The sequence below is a fragment of the Camponotus floridanus genome, unplaced genomic scaffold (genome assembly GCF_003227725.1).
Source record: "Camponotus floridanus strain SB8 unplaced genomic scaffold, Cflo_v7.5 scaffold14, whole genome shotgun sequence".
In the NCBI taxonomy this organism is placed as follows: Eukaryota; Metazoa; Arthropoda; class Insecta; order Hymenoptera; family Formicidae; genus Camponotus; species Camponotus floridanus.
In genome coordinates, this window is record NW_020229259.1 from 750732 (window position 1) to 771174 (window position 20443).

The window sequence follows — 20443 nt, forward strand, 5'->3', positions numbered from 1 at the left end:
TTTTATATCGCGATAATTTTTAATAACATTATTATATTTCGAATACGATAAATACTGATATCTTAGGATATAACACACGTCGCAAGAAAGCTCTTATCTTTGCATAAAGTTCCATCTCAAATATAAAGTTTTTTAAAACATGTAGATTTTTAAAAATATATAAATATAAATATATAAATATAAATATATAAATTACCAAAATAAAATATTTTTATATTATAATATTTGACTCGTATTGCTATTGAAACTAATTTGTTATTTTTTTTTTATTTTTCGTTTTTTTATATTTCGCGTCTTATACCTCTATTTGATAAAATATTTTTATCAAATTGAAATAAATTAGATTAAAGTAAATTAAAATAATATTTGTATCGCACACAAATATTCTGCTACACCCACAAGCATATTAAAATTTAATACGTTTAGCGGGAGCCAACAAGTAATCGAAAATGCAACAACGATACATGAATCGCTCCGTAAAATAAGACACGAGCGAGCGCAATTTGCGTGGAAATGGGTTGGACGAATTACCAGAGACTCGAGGAACACGCGCGCTTTTTGGTGCACCTCGTTTTCGAGGGTGGGAGGGGGAGAGACAATAACGGCGCCCCGGGGACGACCCCGGGGTAACGCGATTACGCGGCTACTCTCTCTATCTCTCTCCCGGAGCCGGTTCTCGGCCTGGCTTGATTTATCCGCGTAGCCACGCGTTATTGCATTAGCGCCCCGACCCGGCGATGCCCGCCGTCCCTCGTTCGCGTCGCCGGCGACGAATGCGAGGAAGTCGTCCGTCCACCCACCCGTGAATCATCTACGGGAGAGTTACGTCTTGCACATCGCTGCCAGGACGCGGCGATCTATAATTCCCTTTCGCGGTTGGTCAGCGATCCTGGCGCGTCTTGGGCTTCTCCCTCGTGGACTAATGTCGTCGGCGAGAACCGAAATAACGATCTTGATGCGATCTTGTCGTTTCTTAAATCAGCTCGATCGAGAAAGCTGCGTTCGTTGATGAATGTACTTCTAGATATAGGACCCATTGTATCTTGATATTTCCTTAAATTCCTCTCTTAACAAATACGTCATTCTGATGAAATTTTCTTCGGGACTGGAAGCACATGAGCGTACTTATTAATCTTAGCTCCGAACTGCCACCCGCTTGTCTGAGGAGAGAGCTGCTTCGAGAATAGGTGACAATACACTGTAAAATGGGTGCTTTCCATTTAACGACGCAAATCATTTCTTTTTCCAATCAGTGAATAACAAAGAGAGAGTGACGCCTGTGTCGACTTGTGTCACCCAATGGAAAGCACTCATTAATGTCACCTCTTTAATGTCGTTGTCGATTATGTAAATTATGTCGCTGATTAAGTCTCCGATCGCGGTTTTGCATCACAGTTCTACGACTCGGAGCACATTGATCGGGGTACAAAGCAAGAGCCCCGATCCTGTATACATTATGTTACACGTTTCCCGTCGCGTCTTTTATTTTATACATACTGGGTTGAGTGTCCTCTTTGTACTTCTCAGACGCTTCGGCACGTCGCGGATGAAGGGATACACGTATGTTGTCTTTTAACATTCCAAACACGGGTGAACTTCCGCCTGGGATAACAATGACACATGCAATTTGGGATTTCAAGTTGCTAGGCATACTTCTTAGCATCGAACTTAAACAGATAAAAGGGACGCAAGTAAGATCGCTGAATGATGTGTATGAAAATTTACAAGAGTCGCACAGACTTATCTTCGCCCTTAGAGATCTGAACAAACCAACGACGACAACTTAGGGTACGTATTCTTCTTTACGGCATCAGAATTTTGAGCTCACCGCGATTATAGTTTATTCCCCATCCTTTCTTCTAGATCGTACCTCGACGAATCCTTGGAACCCTCTTCGGAGAGCATACTTACCATCGCGCACACCTCTTCATCCCCGTTGAGTCCTCTTCGTCCGAGACGTACCCATCCCGCGATGCGGCCTACCTTACGCGGGCCTGTCGAGCCCTAAGGCCTCCTGGTGCCGCCTCGCTTTCAGCCTCAAGTCCGCGATGCTGCTGTTCTTGGAGCGGGCCGCGGCGGCGGCCAGCGACGCCGCCAGGCTCAACGGATGAGGGGGATGACCGGCCGACGGTGCCGAGGGTGGCGGCGGCGGCGGTGGCAGGCAAAAGAGGCCGCCGGCCGCTGCGTAGTGCAAGACCGCCGGGTCGAAGGCCGAGCCCACCGTGACACTCGCAGCACCTGTGCCCTGCATCGGCGGAGGGTGCAACCTGAGCGCCGGCAGATACGGTGCGACCCGGCACGGCTCCAACGTCGTCGGCGGGCTTCGCGGTGCCAGCACCATGCTCCCGGCGACGCCTACGGGAAGATTTCAGTTTCGAGAATCTCATCTGAGAGAGGGAGAATTTTTCCCGATTGATTCTGCCTTCAATATTGATGAGTGCTGAATCCACAGGCTGATAAAATTGACATTTCTCCGTTTAATTTCAAATTTAATCAAGTCTACTTAAATCTTGTAAAAAATTTCCATCTAGAAAAGGGTCCAAGTGTTTTTATTCGAAATTTTGGGTAAAGATATTTTAAAGATTGTTTAGTGTAATTTTTTAATAGGATTTTTTATTGTATTTTCTAAAATCCTTTTCATTTGTACAAAAAAAAAAAACACAGAACCATCCTTAGCTTGTGAATTGTGTGTTTAAAACATCCTAAATATATAGAGACTAAATATATAGAGACAGATATATATTTATAGTATATTTTAAACACATAATTTACAATTTGACTTATCAATGGTTGCTTATTATTTATAACATAAGAACAAAATTATCAAAAAACATTTTTAAAAAATTTCGCGTAAAGATAGTATTTTAAAGATTGTTTAGTGCAATTTTTTAAAATAGAATTCTTTATTGCATGCATTTTCTAAAATCCTTTTCATTTGTACAAAAGAAAAACACAGAACCACCCTTAGTTTGTGAATTGTGTATTTAAAACATCCTAAATATATAAATAGATATATATTTATAGTATGTTTTAAACACACATAATTTACAATTTGACCTATCAGTGAGTTGCTTATTATTTATATTATAAGAACAAAATTATTAAAAAACAGTTTAAGAAAAATTTCGTATAAAGATAGTAATTTAAAGATTGTTTGATGCAATTTTTTAAAATAGAATTCTTTATTGCATGCATTTTCTAAAATCCTTTTCATTTGTACAAAAGAAAAACACAGAATCATCCTTAGCTTGTGAATTGTGTGTTTAAAACATCCTAAATATATAGAGACAGATATATATTTATAGTATATTTTAAACACACATAATTTACAATTTGACTTATCAATGGGTTGCTTATTATTTATATCATAAGAACAAAATTATTAATAAATCATTTTAAAAATTTCACAAGAATTTTCTAATTTTTCCAACTAGATTTTGTTATATGTTTTTTTTGGGGAGTAAACATCGTGTTAATTTTTCTAAATCATAATATTACGATTACTTTTTTACATGTTTCTTCGATTAGAATATATGTTAATCTAGGAATATATAGATGTAGATGAATTTAATTCGCAGGAATAAAAAAAAATAAATTTTTGTTTGTAACAAAATTTAGTTTACCTTTGTGCAACTGGCTTTCGTGTTTGCGGCACTTTGCACGTCGATTCTGAAACCAGACTTGGACCCTTGCCTCGCTGAGACCAAGTCGCTGACTCAGTTCCTCTCTCATGAACGCGTCGGGATAGTGCGTTTCATCGAAGAGTCTCTCAAGCTCGGCCAGTTGCTCGATGGTAAAGTTTGTTCGCGATCTCCTCTGCTTGCCGTTGCCGTTTCCGTTGTTCCGACAATTGGAGCCTAGAAAATTAACTGTTAGCGAGCAAGCGTGAAAAAATACACAAAGTTAAAGCTAAGAAAAAAACAATAAATATCTCTCCTTATCCCTCTTATTATAATTAAACATGATATCATATATTTTCGTTAGTCGGACCCAGTAAATACCAAATAACAGTTATATAACTATTAGTTATAATTTCCCACTCAATAATATAACTATTACATAACATGTAACAAACAATTATATAAATCAAAAATTAAAAATAAATAGGCAATAAACCACAGCGTACAGATAACAATGACGCAAAGAACAAAAAAAGATGACAACGAATAAATTTGAAATTAAAAATATATATATTAAAGGACAATTTTTGTATTAATATATATATTTTTAATTTCAAATTTATTCGTTGTCATCTTTTTTTGTTCTTTGCGTCACTGTTATCTGTACGCTGTGGTTTACTGCCTATTTATTTTTAATTTTTGATTTATATCTTACAACCGCTTTTAAATTAATTATATAAATGTTATGTTTGCTGTTTTTTAAATGTTGGTGTTTGCTGGGGAAACTTCTCTTGCCGAGAGTAGAAATCCGAGTGTCGTGAATCATCATCGGAAACGTGAAGCGGGAAAAGGGAAGAGAGAAGGGGTGGTTTTCGTCGCGAGATGATTAATTCGCGGGGACGACGAGCGGAGAGCGACGTGCTATCAAATTGATCTCCGCCAAGTCGTTCACAGACCATTTCTTCCGGTCTGGACGCGGGCCATCAACATATATCTCGCCACCTCATGAGAATCTTATTCAAATCGAGACGCCGGATACGGTCTCTAATTGGATGACATTAGACAAACGTATCCCGCATCTCCCGAGGAGAGATGCAACGACGCGAAAGTTATTTTTCTCACCAACACCAACCGGAGAACCATAAAGCTACGGGCGTAAACAGATTTTTATATTCATATACGGTGAACTGTTTATACACGAGAGCGTGTTAATCGCGTGGTATTACATCGAGAGCATCCTCGCGCGGAAGATTCCCTCGGACAGATGTAGAAAGGCGGAGGTGGAGGGTGATTAAGGTGAGAGTACGAGTTTTCGCCCTCCCTCCTTCCTCGTCTAGCGAAGGGGGTGGGGATGACTAACGACCCGGTATAAGACTACGTAGCTCACTACTTTGCTAAATTATATAAATCACATCCCCTTCGTCAAGGGCTCTTACGCAAGACACTTAATCCACCTCTTCTCTTCCTCCTCGTCCGGGCTTCCTCGCCTCTTTTACGTCGGCAACACCTCGAAGAGCCGTAGTACCGTAGTTACTTTACATTAAGCGACCATTAATTAAATCGTATGGCCGTTAATTATCCGAGAGCGTCTCTCTAACTCGCGGCGATGCTTGCGGCCGCTCTAATACGACGTGCCAAGAAAGTTTTTCGCATCTTCTCGTCCTTCTTTCAAGATAGTTATCCTAGTTTTTGCTGATTTAAATATCCTTTATATACGGCACCGGTCAAAAGTATTGCATCACTTATAAAAGCAGAGAAAATTTGTTGTTTTAATGAATAAAAATATATATTAATTAAGTTATTAAATTATATTTTATTATTGTTACGTTATAATAATTCAAATTAAAAATTGTAACCAATAATAATGGAAATATTAAATTTTTTTCTTTCACTTTCAATACTTATAATCTTGACATTTTCGACTATTTTTCGAATATTTTTTTTAAGTTTTTATTACTGATATTCCAGTATGTTTCTAAAGAGTTGTTTTGATTAATAGATCTCATTTTTCGGATATTTCTATTAAGTTCCAATTCTATTGAACTAAGATTCGGTTGAGAAGCCTGGAAAAGCTATCTTGAAGAATCAACAATTTAATATTTCTACAATATTATTATTTGTTATAACTTAATTTTTACGATATTAAATCATAAAATAACAGTAATAAATATATTTATGTTAATAATATGTATAATAATAATATATATATATATATATATTTTTTTTTTGTTTATTAAAATAACGATACACTTTTTAGTTTTTGTAAATGATATATTACTTGCAATATACTTTTGAATCGGTATTATATGCACATGAGTATTTTTTATACTTTTTATTTTCATAATTTTTATAAAATTTGCAAAAGCTAAAAGTTAAATTATTATATCGACATTTTCATTATTAATGATAGGAAATAAATAAAACAAACGGATCAAATAATGATCTGTAAGTCGTTATACACAGAAAAAAAGTGTCAAATCAAAACTTATATATTTAAACTAACGCGTTTATTGTTTTGTATATACGCAACAATTTATAATCTTCTTAGAAGAATTTAATAATTTTAAATTTCAACAATATTAGTTTTATTTTAATATTGTAATTGTCACCTCAAGAATACATAATTATTTGATTCTACTTTCAGAAAATTATAATCTTTGATTTAAAAATGTTATTTTCTATCTAACATTGTTTCTTTTCCATTCAAGAAAATTAAATCTTAAATGATAAGAATATATATTTCTTGATTGAACTATATAAAATGGCTTCATTCAAGCAATTAGTAAGCAATTATACAAGCAATATATATTTTCCTTAATTAACGCAATATAATTTCATTTCAAAATTTTCATGTTAAAACTAAATATATTTTTCAAACAAGAATGTCCTTTTTTTCTGTATCGTTATCATAATCGTTATTGTAATCGTTATAATATCTATAATAAATTCACAATATTCTATTTTTCTTTACAATATTAATCATTTTTATAATATATTAAGAATTCAAAAATATATATTGTATTTATATTTTATTTATTATTAAAGGAAAATAAACAAGAAAAGGCATAAGCGAGGATACATCGAAGAGCGGCCCCTTATTGTTTTTCATCACAGAATAAACTCCTGCGATATCGTTTTTCGTTACTGTTTGATTATTTGAACAACGATACGATTTTTCCGAAAAAAAAAAAAACGAAAAATACGGAGCGCTTTACGCAGTCTATCCGGATGCGTTTACGCGCCGGCGCGATCGCCATGCGGCATTGCGTACGCGGCCCCGTTTTAATCAATTAACGCGTATCCGCGTAATCCAATCTGAGGCAGGGTACGAGCAGCCCACATCCATATGTACAACGGCGGTTTAAAACCGCTTCCCCTCCCCTCCCCTTTCTCCTTTCTGCTCCAAAATAACTCGCGCGGTTTTCGGCGCCCCCCTTTCGCGATCGCGTTAGCATAACCCACGAGGGAGCAACGCATACGCGCCTTGTCGCAGTCGTTAACTCGAATGTGTCAGTCGTTTATTCCCGTGAGGGAGAAAATCTCCGCTTTATTCTTCATTCTTTCGTCATTTTCTAAAATGTTGCCTTTTGATAGACTCGAAGAGATATAGCGGACTATTTTATTTTAATTATATGTTGCAATAATAAATAATAAAAGAATAATAATAATAATTATTATTATTACATATTAAATTTATTAAAGTTATTATTTGATTAATAAAACAAGTGATATATATTAATTTCGGCAATTAACATTTCTTCATTCTTCACGTTTTCCAAATTCAAAATAACACATTTTTTCTTAAATTCCCTCATCCGTCGAATACATCTCGAACGTCTCGATCCGAGGTGCAAAATCGTAACTGCCAAATGTTAACCGATACTTCGCGGAGATCAAGACAGCGAGAGAGATTCTACGGCGAAGAGGGAGACAGATAGCGCAGAACCCTGCTGGAAAACCCAAAGCAATCACACTCGGACGCGAGGGGTCACTAATTCGATTACTAAGAGCGCTGCCCTCTTGGCCTGATCCAGTTAAGCCACCCTCGGACCGACCACCACCTTGGCTATACTATTTTTCTCCCTCCAAAACGAGCCGAGATACCGCGGCCATTAGACGTATAAAAGCGTCGTCGTATCCCAAGTATCGTAGTCGCTACATATGGCGTACGGTCCCATGAATACGCAAGAAGCAGGAGGGAGGCTTTTAGATCTGCAATCACTTATCGCTTAATGAAGCAAAGTGGCTCGCGTGCCGGTTGTACCCCTCGCAGTTTAACCGTTTATCGCATAATTCTTTCCAAATCTGGGTAATCCCTCGACATTTGCAATATATATATATATATATATATATATATATATATATATATATATAAACTGCTATATGTTTTTAAATTAATTATATCTTTTTCATCTTAATTAATTTATTATTATTATTTAATTACCAATTTAATTACCAAATTTAAATTAACATTTGGTCATACACTGCGAATTATAATTGATCTAATTGTATTATTTTCGCAAAATGCCCTTCGCGTCTTAATATTTTTGCCCCGCAGCAATTTTATACTTATGCAAATATATATTTTACAGCTATATACACACACATACACGCATATATATATGTATATTTTTTATTATGTATATTTTTATATTATCGGATCGAGAGGAGGCGTTTGGCGAGAGACGTAAATACGCGAAAGGGCGCTCTCTCATTTTTCGTAAAGTAGCGGCCGTGCACCCCTCGCTATCATACTTTAGGAAACTCGCGCCCCAAGTGCCATAAATATACGTACGAGCGCATGGGCCTTTGACCGGCGGTCAAGCACCAACACTTACGGCAAACGCGGAAAAACACGCGCGACTGAAGACCGATGGGCGCGAACGTCGCGTTAAATCGTCGGAAGGGGCACAAAATGTGTTTTGGAGTATCGCATCGCTGGAAGTGCTCGTTTCAGAAAACTGCAAGGTCCGTAAGAGTGTACATGATGCGAAAAGAGCTATTTGCGAAATTGTTATCTGTGTTATTTTATTAATGTTTGCGAATTAATATTAATAGAGGAACGCTCCATCACTATTAATTATTATTCTTGATATTGTCTTGTCTCGAAATTCAAGAATAGATTAAGACAAGATTTATTTAATTAGTTATCAAAATAATAAGATTAAAATATTGTCAAGATATTATTATGATGATCTTGTCAAGATTATTGATTTTTAAACAAAACTAAAATATGTATTTACAAATTAGATAGGAAACAATTATATATTATTTGAATTAGAAAAATTCTATTTAATAAATAAAATGACTTATATTAACAAATTTAGAAAAAAATTATTAAATAAAATAAACAATATAAAATTTTATACAATTATTTAGCTATGCAAAATTTTATTTATAGCACATATACATGATTTTTTGATTACATATGTGTGAACGTTTCTAGTATTGTATTGTATACTATCTTTTCGTAAATATATAAATAAATAAATAAATATATATGTATATATATATATATATATATATATACATATATATTTATTTATAATATATAATATTATATGTATATATACAATATTTTGAATAATAAATGAATGACATAAATAGTAATTATCTTAAATTATAAAAATTATGTTAAATAAAATTATTTTAAACAATATCGTTCAATATTAAATCAAAATTATTAATAAAATCGAGATGAAACATAATATAAAACAAATTTTCACTATAAAGATTCACCGAAGGTCAAAACAAGATGTAATTGATGATTTTCCCAATACTAATATTTTTACGACTATTATCTTGTCTTGAATCTTGTGCAACTTAAGTAAAAAGAGAGAGAAAGAGGTATATTAAGTATTTTCTCTTATTATTGCCTAATATTCTCTAATTTTAGTAATTTTGCAAAATTTATATCTCTTTACTGCTGTCAATGTCAGTGAATCAGGTAAATGTATAGTCAGACATGTCTAGTCGTGGACAGCTATATATATTTTCTATTGGAATAGAATTGATTGATTGATATATTATCAGTCTAAATTCTTGCCAATTCCTTTCAAATCATAAAAAAATAAATAATATTATAACAGATGTTGACTCTTATGAAACAATGCAACCTTTGCACAGTATCTGTGTATAATATACACAAAAAAATATTTTGCTGATGTAAGCAGATTTCTAAGTATCATAAAAATTTATTTTCTATATCTGCTAGAATATTGTAACCTGTAGAATTTTTATAGAAGTAAATTCTAGTAATGCTTTCTGACAAATTTAGATTTCATTGACAAACATTAATCACTGCATTGGATAAATACGAATTCCTACAGCTAGAACGATTTTTGAAAGAAACAATCAAATTTTTTACGATCAAATTTTATAACAGGTATAATTAATTCGTCTTAACATAGATAGACTAAACATTGAAAAAATTTCCTTCTAAATTTCACTAATAGTTTACATATAAATTCCATCTCTGTCATTTAAATTGATTAAGTGCAAAGTATAAAGCGATATCTCAATGTATGTCATATATAATCATATATCTTCTCTTAATTTCTCGCATTTGGAAATTGTTGCATTTTTCGAGTGTACAAAATACGACGATCCCAGTAAACACAAAGTAACAGTAATATAACATTGATGTTATATTACTATTACTTTGTGTTTACTGGGATATAACGAATTAACACGATGAAAGGACAGGGACCATCAACGGCTCCGCAAGGTGTGCATTAATATCTATTACTCGATACCCAAGCTCTTTTCGATACCCAAAGTCTCCAACGGAGAGAAGCTTCTCGCGGATATTTACGATTTTACTTTCGCGGCCGCTGCAGACCGAGTCGGGCAGATTGCTTTTTGATTTGCGCTTAATCGGAAAAAGTTATGGGCCCTCGAGAGATAGGCGAGTTGCTGCAGCAGCCGTCTCTCTCTCTCTCTCTCTTTCTCTCTCTCTCTCTCTCTCTCTCTCTCTCTCTTTTTCTTCCCCCCGTTTAGGGGGCGTACACACAGCTAACGCGGCGGGCCGCATATTAAACCATAAATTCATGGCGCCGCGCACTCGACGGCCGAAGTTATAGCGCGGGGAAGTGTGCGTGGCGTTACTTCAACGTTGCACGCTTTTTATAACGCGATCGCCGTCGCTTCGATCTCGTTTTTCGCTTCGTTCGTTTCCCGTTTCAATCGTTGCCCGCGGCGATAGTTTCGCCGCACACCAGGTATAAGCTAAGATTACCCCATGGTGACTGACCGGTCTCCTCAGTGCAGGCTTAACTTTTGCAGGCAAATTTGTTTTTTACGTAAATGAATTCAGGTAGAAGAAATGGCATTATTAGGGCATAATCGGATGATTATCAGATCAGATCTATTAGATTAGACAGATAAAATGTTTCAATCCCTTATATTAAGAGATGAATTATAATGATTTAATGGGAAAGACGTCAGAGATGTTGATATTGTAATAGTTGATTAATATATGTGTTTGTTTTCTTTCAATCGAGGAACATAAGTTTGATAAATTTCTTCCATCTTGAAAATAAAGAATGGTTATTTAGCAGGGTGTATGTCTATTCAAGTCTTGTAAATAATTCCTTGATTTTTTCTTGATATTTTTTTCAAAATTCTAGATAAAGAGAATATTTGAAAGATTTTTTGGAGTGCAATTTAAAAAAAAATTTTATTATTACTTGCGTTATTAAATGTTTGTTTACTTATACGAAGAAAAAACGTAGAACTACTTAAATTTTAAGTACTATTTGCAAATGTACTGAAAAACAACTAAACAGCTTTTCTAGAATAAAAGCTTTTCGTTTACTACTAAAAATTATAATAAAAATGTATATTGTTCAATATTCAATATTGTGTTGAAATAATGAATTTAAATAAAGATAGATATATATATTTATAATGAATTTTAAACATGTAATTAATAACTTGCCGGCAAATTGTTGAAAACTTTTCACTTGCATAGTATTTTCAGTTGTTTACTACTAAAAATTACAATAAAGAATGTTCAATAATCAATATTTTGTTGAAATAATGAATTTAAATAAAGAGAGATATATAGTTATAATAAACATGTAATTAATAAATTATTGACTGCTTGCAAAAGTAAAAGCAAGATTATCAAAGAGAAAAATTTTCTTGAGAAATATCAAAAAAATTTCCCGAGTTTCAAAATTCCATAAGATTTCTCAATTTTTCCAGGTACGAAAAAAAATCTCTGAGAATTCCACATTTTCCATGTTTTTCCAGAGAGTAGATACTCCATTTAGACATCCTATATTTTTTAAAATAAAAAAATATTTTAATATTTCAATCTATTTAATTAACAATTTTTTGATGTGCATTAACAAGTTTTTGATGTGCATTAATTTCTACGAGTGTTTTTTATATGACCGTTGGTGTCCGCTTTATATCCGTCCGAGGGCGAGCAGCAAGAGGGACTCGACGTAATTTCATCTTTCAGTACTGCTCGGCCGAGCGAGCGTTTTATCGAAGATGACTCGGCTCGTGAGCGAAATCGCCGATCGGGTCGCCGATCATTACGTTGCGAACGGTCAGCTATATCACTTGTGAGCTTTATTGGACGACGGCCTGAATTATAAACGAAGACCGGATCCCTCCGACCTACCGCGACTTCGATGCCGACGCCGAAGAGGAGGGAGCTCCCTGACCTGACCTTCTCTCGTTCCTGCACTCGTTCGCGCGGCAATCGCAAACGGTCTAATCCTAAAGAATGTCGATCTGCCAAAATCAAAGCTGACACCGTCATACATTGGGCCAGGGCAGGGTATGGAACACGATAAAAGTCTGAGACAAATTTTCAGTTGGAAACGGATAGAGATTATTTTCTGCATTTTTTATCTCGTACATACACATAATTTTATGTAAATGTCTATGGATATATATTTGCATTTTTTCATATTACATTCAACTATTTAATTCGAATCCTCTTCAACAATTGTGTGAATTTTCATATAATATTGGATTTAATATTTTTCGCAAAACCCTATTCTTTTCTAATTTATCCACTTTACCTTGCAGTTTATAAGCATTCATTTTTAATTTAATTATATAACTTTGATTCATAATTTATTATATGTGTGATCATAATTTTTTCCAAGAAAATTATCGATGATTAATTACGATGATTAATCCATAAGATCAACAATAGCTTTAATTTAATATAATATTTTTAAGTGATACCATGACAAATGTCAAGTTTTGATAATGTTATACTAAATAAATAGATATTATATACACACACTAAATAAAAATAATATAATAAAAATAATATAATATCATCAAAACTTTGTAACGTCATATTTCAACAAATAAATATACTTTCTACATCGTAATGATTATTAAAAGATTATTACTTCTTACCTTTGGTAAGGTCCTCTTGACCGCTCGACCTTGTAACTTGGGAGGATATTTTGGCCTGATCGTTAGAAGATGCAGTCGTTTTGCCGTCACTCGAGCTTTGACTTTTCAATTCGACGCAGTTTTCCGGACTGGGCGATCGATCCCTCGATATGGGCGGCGGCGAGGGGGTGCATCCGAGAAGTTTGCGAACTGACAGCTTCAGCTCGGGAGTCTTCAAAGGCGGCAGGCTCTCCGCGGTGTCCCGGATGTCCTTGATCTTGGCCGTGACAGACAGATCCTCCGGTTGTAGTCGGCCTTCCGGCGACGGCGGCTCCTCGACACTTCCGCTCGTCTCGACGATACCGACCTCCTGCGCGCTTTCATCTAAACAAGTTTTACTTGTATTGGCCTGGGACCATCTTGATCGTGACGAGGATCGCCTCGGCGATAAATCGATTCGTAAGTGAATTGCAGTTTTCAAAGTAGCGAGCATTAACGGATACAACTTTTATTGGCATAATAATCAAATATATACAATGATAGAAAGTGTAAATTGTATTGTAATAAAGAAAAAGTTTGAATTAAAAATTGACAGTGCCCATTATGTTCCAAGAGAGATCTTCTCAGTAAAGAATATATGCATATAAAACATATAAAATACACAATAACATAAAATAAATAGCATCGTGAAAGGAAATATGTAATAAAATTATTTAAAAGTAAAAGATAACGATTATAAACTAAAAAAATGCAGATTATTATTTTATAAAAGAAGAAAGAATTTCTAAGAAATTTTTTCTTCTTTTATAAATAATAATCTTAATATATTACTTGTAAGAAATAAAAGAAGAAAGAATATGAAAGAAGAAAAATATTTATAAAAGATTATTATTTATAAAAGGAGCTTCGGCATCTTTAATATCTGCAATTAATTTCCCTTTAATTCAACGTTTATATCTTTTATTCAACGTGATTAAAAAATCTAAACAATTCTGAATATTGTTCAAGACACAAGGATTTTACATAACTTTCACAATCAATCTTTTTTTCTAGATGAATCCCTCTAGATCGATACATACACTCCATTCTGCATTGCTGATCCTAATCACTGATAAACTCGCACATACACATACGAATCGATCTCAGACTCGCGCAACAAACTCCCTCTTGACTTATACACGATATCAAATCTGTATAAATAGATATCGTGATCTATAAAAAAACTACTAAAAAAGATCCTACAGAAAAGAACGCGCGCACTGACTAGAAAATCGCTTCGGCTTCGCCGGGGCTAATTTCTGATCGCTTCAATCGGCACATGTGAACGTCACGGGGTGTATCGGAGAAAAAAAAACTTGCACCTACGCCGATCATCGTCATCCGCAGCGTGATCGCCGATGAGATGCGCGACACTGAGCGTGATCCTGCCGCCGGCGGCCGACCTGCAGCCGGCGGCGGCGGCCTCGACGCTCGCCGCCGCCGCGGCCGCCGCGTTGTCGAAGCTCTTGGAGACGAACTGGGCAAGCTGCTCCATCCTCACGGTTATCGGGGCGACTCTCGCGCGCGACGTCGCGCCTCGGTACCGACGGCACTCGCCGCCGCCGTCGCGGGAGAGAACCGTCGCCGGGGGACGCGTCGACGTCGGTCGCCACGCGTCGCCCAGGGCGCCATTCGGTCGCCAACCAATCCGCGCCACGGATGGGCGTGATGGAAACGCCCCGAGTTTGCCTCTCGTCGTTGGTTTCTCGTCACCCTTCCCGAGGGCTCGAGGCCCCTCCGTCCCCTTCCGGAGGGCTGGCGCGCATTCCCCTCAAACCGACGCTCATTAGCATTTGCGCCCGCTTTACCACCCGCCGCTCGCGCGGAAGCTGCCCCTCGCCGCTGGCCAGGGATAGGATATACCGTTCGACGACCGTCCTACTATCCTCTCCTCCTTTCCTCCGCGCGAAGCTACCCCTCTCACTCTTGCGCGCGACCGCCATCCAGGGCCGCTATATTTACTCGGAGGCAGAAAGAGGCCGCCGCGGGTACGCGGGTAATTAATCCGATGCTTTCCGCGGTCGAAGCTTTTCCTTTTTGTCCGGCCTTGTTATCGGTCATCGAATCGTTCCACGCGAGATTTAGAAAAAGATAGATATTTTACACAAATGAGGCAAAAAGCTTCTATGACGCGCGTCATTTTTATCTTGAATGTCATAATAAGGAATTACATATGTAATTATATATGTAATTTATTTATAAAATTTTATAGATTGTTAATTATTTCTTGTTTACTTTGTACTTTTGTATATTAAATGTAACTAATACCTTTTCACATTTATATTGAATTTGTAAAATTTACAAAACAGTATATGTGTTTGTTTGTGTGTGTGTGTGTTTAATAAACAAATTTAATTTAACTTAAATTATAATATTAATTCCATAATTTAAAATTAAATTTTTAATTTAATTTAAAAAATTAGTGACTATGATTTTATAGAATTATCAATATTTTATAGAGAGTTAAGAAAAAGAATTCAAAATTTAAGGAATAAGTAATATTCATCATTTTATGCAGAAATAGTCTAATCAATATAAATCGAAAAATTAATCTTGCTAGAAATTGAAACTTTGATTTTGATAATATACGTATGTGTAATAGATGATTCGCCCGAATCTTTACATATATGAAACTACATGACTGCTTTTGAATAAATCAATGCAAGTAAATTTTCTTTATCATTAAAATTGAAAATTGTTTCTTTTCTTTTTTTGATAAAATTTTGCGATTAAATATATTTTTTAGAAGTTTTTTGGCGATTAGATATATTTCATTTAATTTATTGAAAAAAATTATTTTTTATCCATCTTTCTTTCAAGTTTCAAACACTCTTTTATAACACATTCTGTGTATATTATAATATTTCATAGAAGAGACAGTAATTCTATAAAAATGTCAATTATTCATTTTTGTTGTGTGGCACACATATGTACAAAAATATAAAAATTTTCAAATATAAATAAATTTAGAAAACATCACGATACAGATTTATCGATTCATAGATAAACGATCTTGCATGTTACTTACGACAAATACATTTTTTTTGTCTCATATGCCATCTCTCTTTCACTTTCTATATATTTTTCCATTTCAATATCTGTTTCAATATATAATATAAACTTCTCCTTTTATCAATATCACACATTCTCTCTCTCGCGCGCGCTTTTTCTCTCTTTTTTTATCTTCCCTGTGTCTTCCTCTTCGGTGGTGCGTAATTTTCAGAACTCTCGTAAACTCTCAGAATGATGTATATCGGTTCGATTTCGCAAATTCGATTTCGTTCTTGCCGATCTCTATTTCTCGAGCATGATTTATCGCTCTCGATAAAGTATACGTTCTGTTTGTTGCACAAAACCCTGTCAAAAGTGAAACAGTTAGCTCTCTCGTCTTTCACGATATCACTAAATCTGCATCCGCTTCGCGCTTATCAAATGTATAGAAGCTAATCCTCTCTTCGCGTGACGTCGTGGTCCGCAAATTTCTCTTTGCGCCAGGTGAATGCGACCCTGGGACGTGCGCCCCGTGTTTGTCGTCGCCAAACTCGGCAATATTTAAATGGGATTGCATTCGGGAAATGTAATTGCTCGGGTTGCTAGCGGACTCCACGTTGTGTCGGACCGTTTTACGGGATACGGACAGATGGGCAGAGAGAAGGATATAGTCTACTCAAGAAGTGCAAACAAACACATGAACGCGTTTGAATGAAAATTTCAAACTTAAAAATATTGCATCATATTTCAATTTTGAATTCTCTTTCGATAGAGTAGTTTTATATCCAGTAAACACTATTAATGTTATATAAAAACGGAGTTGCGCTAGTAATATACATAAATATTACCAGTATGTTATTGATTAATTGTAATTTCAGATTTATAATGTAATATATAATATATATATGTTCTCGTTTTTATACTTCGTATAAAATTGATTCATATAGAAAATATTAGTTATATTTATAGATATTAAATAAATAAAATTATACGTATTTAATTTATGAAAGGGATTTAATTTATATAGAAATCTAAATTTTTTTACTTCAAGTAGACAGTAAATAAATACACTATTCCCATTTATCCGCTCAATTTCAAATCATCTATTTAATACTTTAAATCTCTTGTTGAGATTGTATTAAAAATTAAACTGACAAAAAATAGATTTTATATTAGATCTTCAGATCTTATATTAATACTCGTTTTTTGTAAGTTTTATATCTATTTCATGGTAAAAAATTGAATACAAGTTAATGTTTAGTTTCATCGCGTAGAGGGAGCAAAGGGATACGTATATGTTATATTGCAAATAATATTCTGTTACATTATTGTTATAATTTATTTATTTTGTCACAAAATAATATGTATGATTTATTACAATTTTAAAAGAAATATAGATAATTTGAGTTATATTATTTGTTACTTTTCCACATTAATTTATATACTGCACAAATAATATTTACTGGGTAAAATTTTAATTTTATATAATTTTATACATCTTAATTCTATATAATGCGATATGAGAGATGTACCTGAGAATGTACTTTTATTAATATATGAAGTAATATAAAAAAATGAAAGTTATAAAGATTAAATAAAATAAAAATTTGACAAGACTTAAGTGCTTTCTTTCGATAAAAAAAATGAATATTAAGATATATTAAAACACATTTAAAATTTAATTATCAAAGTTTCAAGACACTAATATAATAATCGAAATTGATAACGAGCATCAAACAACCAAATGACGAGGAATATAAACGGGAAAGTCTCGACACGCGCACATATTACTCGAAATATTCGTGCTTCTCAATTTCCGGAAGATGAGACAACGACAATGAGATCGAGCGAGAACATCGTGCGAACGAGATGAGGGGACACTCTCTCCTCTCAACAATAAAGAGAGAGAGAGGGGAAGAGAAGAAGAGAAAGACAGAGAAAGACAGAGAGAGGGAGAGAGAGAGAGAGAGAGAGAGAAGCATCGATGAGGACGAGGATAAGGGTGGACGGAACGAAGAGGGGCAAAATGCCGGGAGTGCGGCCTATAACGCAGGCAGACGGAGCCAATCAGGGCGCAATGCGATTACCTTAACGAGAAATCCGATTACTTATTCATTCGCCTAACTCGAAATCAGTTTAACTAATCGTTTAATTCGGTTGCTCGCTACTGGGCCCCTCCGGTTGGTTCGAGCCTTCGGATCTCTCCAGCCAGAGAGAAGTGTAGACGACGCGCTATGTTGGCGGCGAACAGGGTGTGGGATTATGGTATCTCTTCAGGAACGTAGCGAAATCTCGAACGCATGAATTTTCGCACGAGGATCTAAAGTAATCACATTTTAAAAAGTAATAGATCTCTAGAAATTTAGAAAAAAAACATTCTTATGCAATATTATAGCACCTTTTATTTAATCATTACTCAAGATCGAGATTTTTTTTTAATAATGATGATGTAAACTTGAAATTAGGCAATCTCTATTTAAAAAATTGCAAAGTATAATATGTAACATAATGTGTGAAAGTAAATTAATATTAACCTAATATTTTCCTTTCTGCGATGTTATATTATTTCTAATTAAATAATTATATAAAAATCAATTTTACGCGTGCGGCTGAAAGCTTCTCTGATTATTATCATATTTATGTCTTATGTAAATAAATAGGATATTTTCATCGACCGGGGGCAATTGTATTAATTCAAGAAAAGCAATATTTTTCTCGTGTTTTTAAGGGACACTTTATCAATTTTCCGATTCCCATCAGCTTCTGGGGCCCTTCGCGAGCCTTAATCCACCTCTGAATCCCGATCCACCCCTCGCTGGCGTATACCTCTGGCCACGCACACGCGTGCCTGAGCATTCGCACGCGTACACGTTCGAGCCGAACGTCCCGGTAGGGGGATGACGAGGAGCGAAGGAGAGGGCTCATTCAATTCAATTACGTAATGAATTGTCGTGTCTTGAGTAAACACCCTTCCTCACCACGACTTGACGGCGGAAAATCCAGGACGGTATCCACTGGCACCCTTCTCTCTCTCTCTCTCTCTCTCTCTCTCTCTCTCTCTCTCTCTCTCTCTCTCTCTCTCTCTCTCTCTCCTCCCTTCCTCCCTCTTTCTCTCTCTCTATCTCTCTCTCTCTTTCTCTTCCTATCTCGCGTTCTCTTCAGAGAAGGGGATGAGATAGCGGTTTAGGTGAACCGAATCAATCTGGCACCGGCTGTACGAAATCTCCCCCGATGCAACCAGCGCATGTGTGTATGCACGCAAATTCGGATTTTCGCATGCGTTAGTGTCAGTGGTTCTTTATGCGCGCACGAAAGCGTCATGTAAACATGTGTCTGGAAGTGTAAACGTCCGTGCGATTATGTGAATAGAGTTAATCCTTTCGTGTATACAGAATATATAAGAGTATCTTTGAAATATGTATTTTAATTTTGATCAAGAGAGAGGATTATTTTCATCAAAACTGATGAATTTTTTCTTCAAGTACAAATCGTCCAAAGATATCGGTAGTTTTTGTTGTAAAGAGCATTAAAAAAAATATATGTATATAACTATACACCTGTTTCAAGTATTAAATAGATTAATCAAACGTTATTATCAAATTAATCTTTTTTCAAAAGTATATCAAGAGAATTGAAGGTTTTTGATAACAACATTATAAACTTGTTGCACGCTCGTGAATGTCACTTACAGCATCTCTTATGAAAAAAGAATGAAACTAATTTCTTTGTTAATAATATTTCTTTTCAAACATTCAGTGTAAAAGATTAAAATATTTTTACAAAACCGCATATACAATTCACAATACTTATTTAAAACAAAATAATTTTTATAACAATTTTTAAAAAGAGAGAGGGAAAGAGAGAGAGAATAAATATATTATATTTTTATAATTTTACCAAGATCTGCGAATTCTTGGATACGTTCCGAAATGCTTATAAACATTCATGAAATTTTAGAATTCAAAAAAATAGTCTTGCAAACAATTATAGCAATAATTTCCTAGATGCAAAAAATTACTGACAATGAGGTATATAAATAATTAGCGAATATTATAATATTATATATGTTTTATACTTAATTTAATAATAAAGATACAGAATTTACAACTAAACTGTTAATGAAATTTAAAAAGAAAGTTTTTCTACTTATCCATGCTAAAGCTAATCATACTTATTATAAAATTTAACTATAATTAAAATTAAATTTATGATAATATTTAACTGAATTAAATTTAAGAATTGTAAGAAAATTTTTCACAAAGATCGATCTAGTCAAAAATTATATTTATCCAATGCAGTGATTAATATTTGGCAATGGGACCTAAACAATGTTCTAATATATACAAAAAATGGCGGTAAATTTTTATTGTAACATCTAGAAATCTATTTAAATCAGCTATTTAAATCAGCTATTTAAATCAGAA

General features: G+C 34.7%; 1 protein-coding gene across 1 annotated transcript; it reads right to left on the reverse strand.

Moving 5' to 3' along the window:
* Positions 1 to 1146: 1146 nt before the first annotated feature.
* Positions 1147 to 14523, reverse strand: LOC105252954 (short stature homeobox protein 2). The gene is made up of 4 exons (XM_025406291.1): positions 14355 to 14523; positions 13011 to 13373; positions 3624 to 3857; positions 1147 to 2355 (listed from the first exon to the last, which is right to left on the reverse strand). The coding sequence occupies exons 1-4, from the start codon at positions 14521 to 14523 to the stop codon at positions 1985 to 1987; spliced, it is 1137 nt and encodes a 378-aa protein (XP_025262076.1). The 3' UTR covers positions 1147 to 1984.
* Between the last annotated feature and the right edge of the window lie 5920 nt (positions 14524 to 20443).